The sequence below is a fragment of the Nematolebias whitei genome, chromosome 12 (genome assembly GCF_014905685.2).
Source record: "Nematolebias whitei isolate Nwh7 chromosome 12, NemWhi1, whole genome shotgun sequence".
In the NCBI taxonomy this organism is placed as follows: domain Eukaryota; kingdom Metazoa; phylum Chordata; class Actinopteri; order Cyprinodontiformes; family Rivulidae; genus Nematolebias; species Nematolebias whitei.
In genome coordinates, this window is record NC_056509.1 from 8,120,904 (window position 1) to 8,128,877 (window position 7,974).

The window sequence follows — 7,974 nt, forward strand, 5'->3', positions numbered from 1 at the left end:
AGATCTGACCACCTGGAGTTAGATCTGACCACCTGGAGTTAGATCTGTCCACCTGGGGTTAGATCTGACCACCTGGAGTTAGATCTGACCACCTGGAGTAATCAGGTCTCTCTTGTAAATGAGTCCTCGAGGCTCAATGGGATTTACCTGTATAAATAAAGGTTGGTTGATTGGAGTTAGATCTGTCCACCTGGAGTTAGATATGTCCACCTGGGGTTAGATCTGTCCACCTGGGGTTAGATCTGTTGAAGATCATTGTTTGTACGTCTTGGTAAATGAAAGTCTGGCACCAGAAGAGCTGGACTTTGTTCTGCTGCTCCATCAGACTCTGAATAAAGCCTGACATGGTCTCTAATGGGAGGTGTGCATGAAGTTGGATGTTTGGAGCTGCACGTTCACTGACCTCTCTGTCAAACTGGGAGAGCGGAGCATCGCCACAGTCCACGCCTCCTCCAGACGACAAGGAGCTCTCTGAGGGGGAGGTCATGGTCTGCCTTTTGGACCCGTAGCTTCCTCCGGACAGCTCCCGGCGCAGAGCGCTGCCGTTCTGAGAGGACGAGCCTGGAGGAGACAGGAGGACGCACTGAGTCTCACACACAGCTGAGGGACACGTCATCTCTGCTGTCACTCACGTATGCCCAGCCCGCTGCTGGCGCTCATTGAGCGGCCCGGCTCGGCCCGGTTCTTGGTGATGGAGGGGATGCTGACAGATCCGCTGAATCCTGCACGGCTCTCCTGAACGCGCACATTCTGGTGGAAACCGGTAGAAACAGGAGTGAGGAGGTTGCACAGCACAAGATCCTACTGAAGACGTGTGGACACAAAGACACGGGGACAGGGTGAGTACCATGGGCAGGTCTTTGAGGATCTGGATCCCGTCTCCTGGGCCCATGTGAGCCACGTGGTTGAAGTTGGTGGGGTTGGAGATCAGCTTATTCCTCATCTCTGGGTCTCGCAGCATCTCTCTGGAACCACAAAGAGACAAACTGGTGAGCAGAATCTCAGCAGGACCAGCATAACATTTAAACAAAGACCAGTTCAGTCATGTAGAGTCCAGCTTGGTGCCTGGAGTCTGGAGATGTTGTTACTGTGAGAAGAACAACGAGGAACATTGTTGTTGGAATAATGTGACCTTCATGTGCACCAGGCCCAACTGGGTCACATGTTCTGATTCTTTGACTGTGGGTTTTAGTACAGCTGCTGATCTGCTGCAGGTAAAGAAGCTAAACTCTGGTAAGGACAGGAAACCCTCGGGTCCAGACCTCCTCTGCTGCAGGCGCTCCTCTTCAGGAACCCTGAAGGAGAAGCGCCTCTTGTTGTTCATGCTGCGCAGCATCTGCTTCCTGCTGTTGTCGGACGTCTCCGGGACGACTAGCTCATCGCCCTCTGAAACCAACAACGAGGAGCTTTAATCTCACTTCCTGACAGCTCTTCCTGTTCAGAAGCTTCACACAGAGACGCAGACTCACCAGCCATCTTGTTTCTGAAGTACACCAGGCGCACCGTCTCTAGGCCCAGCAGGTTCAGAGAGCCGTCGACATTCAGAGGTCGCACCTGCCCGATGAGAAACATCCAACATTAACATCTTTTCATCTGTGACAGCTTAGCACGAGAATACAAACGAACAGTTTCCGGAGATCAGACTTTGTTCTTTATTACTCCAGCAGGTGGAGCCCAAACCTTCTTCAGAGGGATGGTCTGGATCCACTCCATGGTGTTCACATCGAACACATCTACAGCGTTCTCACTGTACACCGACAGGTAGGGGGCGTTGTAGCCTGCACAAGAGAAGAACGTTACACCTGCAGCCGTCCACAGCACGGCCTCCATCTTTCCTGCACTCACAGGCAGCGTTGGGCACGGCCGGCCACATGAGCTCCTGCTGCCGCGACCTGCGGCCCTGAGAGTCCACGTACACCCCGATGGCGCTGAAGCACAGCAGCAGCTCTTTGCTGGAAATCTCCACGGCACACAGGGCGCTCAGGTTCTGCTGCGGGATGAAGGCCAGGGTGTGGTCCTCGTGGTGGAGGAGGCTGACCGGGGACATGTCGCCATGTAGACTGCACAAACAATACACCGTGTCCTAAGGAAGAACTGAATCCTCTGCTGGTGTTTGGCTCCAGAGGTAAACAAAGAGTACCTGTAGCGCATGAAGCCGGACTGGTACCCCACGTACAGGCGCTCACTGAGCAGACCCATCCACTGGACAGGCCCTGGGGCCGGCAGCTCCCGCAGCATGCGGTGACGAGATTTAGCCTTATTCACCTGTGGAGAGAGGGGAGTAAGGAAGGAAGAAGCTCTCTCAGGACACTGAACGGAAATATAAACAATACTTTTGTTTCTGCTCCAATTTTTCATGAGCTGAACTCAAAGATCTGAGAGTTTTTCTCTGTTCACAGATCAGTTTACATCTGTTAATCCTGGTGTTTCATCAGGTGGGTCACAACTAAATTGTATTTATATACCAGTATACATACATATCCAACCAGCTGTCAAAGTGGGATCTGATTTACATCGTAGGGTTGTGATGAATGATTTAGATTTTGATGGATAAAGTGTCTGAACTATCCTTTTAAATCTCAAGGATGAGCCGTGCCTTTTCGGTTCGCAGCTGCTGAGGTCAACAGGAAGCTGCATCGTCCGTTGTGCAAGCTGGTTTCTCACCTCGTAACAGATGATTTTACTCTTCATGGCCACACATAGGCAGGTGACAGAGCCGTTCCGGACTGGGCCAGAGACGATGGTCTGGCAGTTCTTTGTTTCGGCCAGTTTGTTGGAATCCATCTCACGGCCGTCCACAGCCTGCGTGGGGATGAGGCGCACGTGGCGGTTCCTGCCAGAGATGACGGCCAGCAGCTGTTCCTGGGGCATCAGGTCGATCTGGTAGACCTTCTTGTTGTCCCCCACACGGATTATTTCTAAGGATGGATGGAGGAGTGAGCCAAGCAAGGACAGTGGGTTGGATATTATGAGTTTGCGTCCTCTAGTCAAAACTGTGGAATAAAACTTCAAAAATTAACAAAAGAAAATGATGTGCAAGTTGGATCTTACCATCTTTGGTTACATGAATGACATAAAGCCCTTCTTCGTTGCCCAGGGCGACACGTTCATGATCTGAAGGAGAAAAAGAGCACCGCATATGGCATGTTACACACCTGCTGACAATCTGTTACACAGCAATCTATAGCACTGACCCGGGCAGGCATGGACCTCATTTTAACTTTAACCTTGATTTGCAGGGGTCTGCATAGGCAACCTGTTTTTGTCTGGGACAACCAGATCTCACCCTGAGGTTGTCCGCTGGATGACCAGGTGAAACAGACGTGGATTAAAGTTCTCCATCGCTGCAATGGATTTCTGTCATCTTTAAAAATGAAAGCTGTAAATTAATGTGTTTTGTTGTGGTTTTGTCAAAGCATCCAACTACAGATGATAAAGATTAAACTGATACTGCTTTCAACAAAGACACGCAGAGTCACAGTTTGAGCCAATCAGAGCAAAGCAGGGCAGGGCCTGCTGTCTGATACACGGCAGGTGATCTCTGTGTTCCTGACTCAGGGACAGACCGCAGGTGAGAACACCCAGCAGGGTTTCCTGGACTGTTTTCCGAGGAGGACACCCCGCTACTCTAACCAAAGATGATGACATGTAATAAATTATTAAACGTGATCGCACGTGACTGATTCACTGCAGTCGGGGAGATACCAAAACTGATACATGATCACCCTCACCCCAGTCTCCTGTACCAAGCCCCCAAACTCCTCAGGACTTTTGTATCTGAAGTCCAACTTTCTATAAAATGTTAATGTGTTCTGAGTATCATCATCGTACAGTCATGTGTAACTTTAATCATGTAAATCTAAAGGACTGCCTCCCAAGGTTTTACCAGCATGTGGCTATACCAACACGTGGAAACAACACGCTGGACCATGTTTACATGAAGGTAAAAGATGCATACAAAACTGAACCCCGCCCCCGCCTAGGATTCTCTGATCATATCTCAATCTTCCTGGCTCCTGCTTATCTTCCCCCGCTGAGACGCTCCAGACCAGTACAAAAGAAAGTTAAATGTTGGATCCAGGACAGTGTCCTCATAGTGAGAGACTGTTTTGAACAAACAGACTGGGAGGTTTTCAGAGAAGCTGCTGAAAATGGAGGATCGCTTGATCTGGACCAATAAGCATCCTCAGTTCTAGTTTACATTTAAACATGTACTGACAGTCTCCACCATCAGATATGTTAAAAGTTACCCTAACTGAAAACCTAGGCTGAATGCAGAGGTGTGCACCCTGCTGGAAGCCAGGAACACTGCCTTCAGGTCTGGAAACTCACAGGAGCTGAGTAGGACAAGGAAAGAGCTGGTTGCTGGTATTAAGAGGGCCAAGGCTACAGATGCACAGAGAATCGAGGGTCAATTCACCTCACAAGACCCTCTGAGCATGTGGAGGGGCATTAAGTGCATAACAGATTATAAAGGAAGGAGCGAACAATGCCCCAAAGACCCATCTCTGCCTGATGCCCTCAACAAGTTCTATGCACGCTTTGAAAACCCAAACAGACCACCCAGCACCAGACTCACCTCACCACCGGATGAAGAGCATCTCAGCGTGACCTCAGCAGAAGTAAGGAGTACCTTCAGGAGGATTAATCTGCACAAGGCAACCGGCTCGGACAACATCCCCGGAAAAGTGTTGGAAGAATGTGCCAATCAGCTCTGCGAGGTGCTGGCAGACATCTTTAACACCTCACTTACCCTGGAGACAGTTCCCACCTGCCTGAAGACTGCCACCATCATCCCAGTCCCAAAAAGCTACAGTGACTGGTCTGAATGACCATCGGCAAGTGGTCCTCACCCCGATAGTTGCTAAATGCTTAAAAAAACTGGTCATGACCCACATAAAAAAAACCATCAACATCGAGGACCCTCATCAGTATGGATGCCGCGAGAACCGATCAACAGAGGATGCAACCTCCTCTGTGGTCCACACTGCGCTCAACCACCTGGAGTAGAAGGACTCTTACGTCCATATGCTCTTAGTGGACTTCACATTTGCCTTCAACACCATGATCCCCCAAACCCTGATGGATAAACTATTCACACTAGGACTAAGCCCCTCCATTTGCAACTGGGTACTAGACTTCTTAACAAACAGACCACAGTCAGTGAGGATCCACAACTTCTCCTCCACCACCATAATCCTCAGCACTGGCTCTCTTCAGGGATGTGTGCTGAGCCCTCTCCTGTTTACTCTGCTCAAGTATGATTGTGCAGCTACCCATCCAGGCTGTCACATTGTAAAGTTTGCAGATGATACAGCGGTGGTGGGATGCATCACAAACAATGATGAGTCCAGCTACAGGCAAGAGGTGGAACACCTGGAGAGCTGGTGCAAAGAGAATAACCTTCACATCAATGTGAAGAAGACAAAGGAGATGATTGTGGACTTCAGAAGGAACAAACACACCTACACCCCCCTGAACATAAGAGGATCTGCGGTGGAAGTGGTCTCCAGCTAAAAGTACTTGGGTGTACACATGAATGACAACCTCAGTTGGAGTCAGTCTCCCCACCATCACAAACATCTACACCTCCAGATGCAGGAAGAGAGCCACCTGCATTATGAAGGACTCCACTCACCCAACACACACACTTTTTGCCCCGATCCAATCAGGAAGGAGGGGTAGAACCACTAGACTGAGGAACAACTTCTACCCTGAGGCTGTACAGGTCTGTAATGGTGAAGAGAGAGCTGAGTCAAAAGGCAAAGCTCTCAATTTACCGACCGATTCTACGTTCCTACCCTGATCTATGCTCATGAGCTTTGGGTTGTGACCGAAAGAACGAAATCTCGAATACAAGCGGCCAAAATGAGTTTTCTCTGCAGGGTGTCTGGGCTCTCCCTTAGAGATAGGGTGAGAAGCTCAATCATCCGGGAGGGACTAAGAGTAGAGCCGCTGCTTCTCCACATCAAGAAGAGCCAGTTGAGGTGGCTCGGGCATCTGGTTAGGATGCCTCCTGGAAGCCTCCCTGGTGAGGTGTTCCGGACCCAGAGGAAGACCCAGGACACGCTGGAGGGACTATTGCCCCTTTTCCATTAGTACCGGTACGGGCCGACTGGACCCTACTTGGCCCGGTTCTGAGGCTTTTCCATTAGTACCGGTACTTAGCACCTGTTACTATTTTCAGTACCCTTGGCTCTGTGGTTCTAACCGGAACGAAGAGGTACTAAAACGTGACGTCAGAACACTGTCGGTCACTGATTGGTCGGGGGCGGAGTCACTGGATCCTTCAGAAACTTTTCAAAACAATAATCCGCCATTTGCAATTTCTCGGACTTGAGCAGCGGCTAGACTTATTTTAAAGATTTTAAAAACAATACTGACAACATCTTGGTCTAATACTGATGTGCTGGCATTTTTTGTGCATGGTGGCCGACAACATAATTCAGAGCAAGCTGGATGGAGCTCTGCTGGTCTACCCCGATCCTCCCTCCGGAGCCTCGGAGCACCAGGCCGGGCAGGGCGTCATCTCCCCGGCTCCAAGTTCAGCTGGTCACCGCGGAAGATCCATCGATGTGCCAACTCGGAGGCTCGGGTTCCGGATACCAGCATTGTGTGCTCAGAGCTCTGCTGGTCACTGGGAAGCTGGAGATGCGGACTCGCAGATGGCCGTTGCGAGACCCCGGCCGTGGGTAATAATGAAGGCTGAATCCCGATCCCACCCGGCAGTCAGGCGGACTGGACAGTCTGGGACGGACGGTGGAAGCGATTTTTAAATAAAAAAATATTTTGTTTTTATACAAAAAATGTTTTAAAAAATTGCTGAAGCAATTTAAAAATGATTATTATTTTTTTTACACGTAAAATGTTTTTTAAAATCGCTTCCACCGTTCGTCGCAGACCCGTCTCTGTCTGCCTGTCTGCGCGTGTCGGGCCTTCATGATTACGCGCGGCTGGGGTCTTGGAACGGACTCTGTGAGCCACCAGCTGAGCTGGAGCTGGGAAGATGAGCCTGCCCGTCCTGTCTCCGGAGGAGAGGATAGTGTGAGACCAGCAGAGCGTTGAAGATTAAAAAAAAAACAAAAAAAAAACGGTGCCAGCTTCGCAGCACGATGGCGCAACTGGTAGAGCTGCTGCCTCTCAGCGAACAGGTCCCTGGTTCAAACCCCGGTCCAGGGGCCTTCTGGGTGGAGTTTGCATGTTCTCTCCGTGCATGCGTGGGTTTTCTCCGGGTACTCCGGTTTCCTCCCACAGACCAAAAACATGCATGTTAGGCTGATTGGTAACTCTAAATTGTCCCTAGGTATGAGTGAGAGAGTGAATGGTTGTTTGTCTTGTTTGTCTCTATGTGGCCCTGCGATGGACTTGCGACCTGTCCAGGGTGTACCCCACCCCTCGCACAGTGATTGCTGGACATGGGCACCAGCGACCCCCGTGACCCAAAATGGAATAAACGGGTAAAGATAATGGATGGATGGTGCCAGCTTCATCATGAAATACTGTTTTCACTTTAATGACTGTTAACTCAGCTGAAAATCATAAAAAGACACAAAACTATTGGATCTCAGGAATATTTCCCTCAAACATGTTTAAAGAAAAGAGACGACCTTCAGTTCAACTTTATTTTAACCCACAAATGTACAAGTCACAAAACAAGAACTTTAAAGCAAAGCTAAAAATAAAATGCATATATGTGAACAAGAAAGAAAACCACACATCTAAAATGAACATTAAAGTAGACACATTGAGTGCAAATACATCAAATGATGATGAAAACCTATAAAAAATTAAATCTAATGTTTTTGTAGAATCTGGTTCATCAGAGTTTTAATTTATATACATATATATATACATATATATATATATATATATATATACATATACATATATATATATATATTTATATCTATAAATATATATAGATAAATACATATATATGTATATAAATATATATGAATATATATAAATACATAT

General features: G+C 48.5%; 1 protein-coding gene across 2 annotated transcripts in view; it reads right to left on the bottom strand.

The window, feature by feature from the left end:
* cdc42bpab (CDC42 binding protein kinase alpha (DMPK-like) b) overlaps positions 1 to 7,974 on the bottom strand; it is a 114,021-nt gene that overhangs the window by 12,726 nt on the left and 93,321 nt on the right. For both annotated transcript variants that reach the window (XM_037685707.1, XM_037685706.1), the window contains exons 31-40: positions 3,052 to 3,114; positions 2,665 to 2,918; positions 2,141 to 2,265; positions 1,846 to 2,060; positions 1,681 to 1,778; positions 1,470 to 1,554; positions 1,263 to 1,386; positions 848 to 965; positions 633 to 750; positions 404 to 561 (exon numbers count right to left, since the gene is read on the bottom strand). In XM_037685707.1, coding sequence (XP_037541635.1) covers positions 404 to 561; positions 633 to 750; positions 848 to 965; positions 1,263 to 1,386; positions 1,470 to 1,554; positions 1,681 to 1,778; positions 1,846 to 2,060; positions 2,141 to 2,265; positions 2,665 to 2,918; positions 3,052 to 3,114 — 1,358 coding nt within the window. The remainder of the gene's footprint in view (positions 1 to 403; positions 562 to 632; positions 751 to 847; positions 966 to 1,262; positions 1,387 to 1,469; positions 1,555 to 1,680; positions 1,779 to 1,845; positions 2,061 to 2,140; positions 2,266 to 2,664; positions 2,919 to 3,051; positions 3,115 to 7,974) is intronic.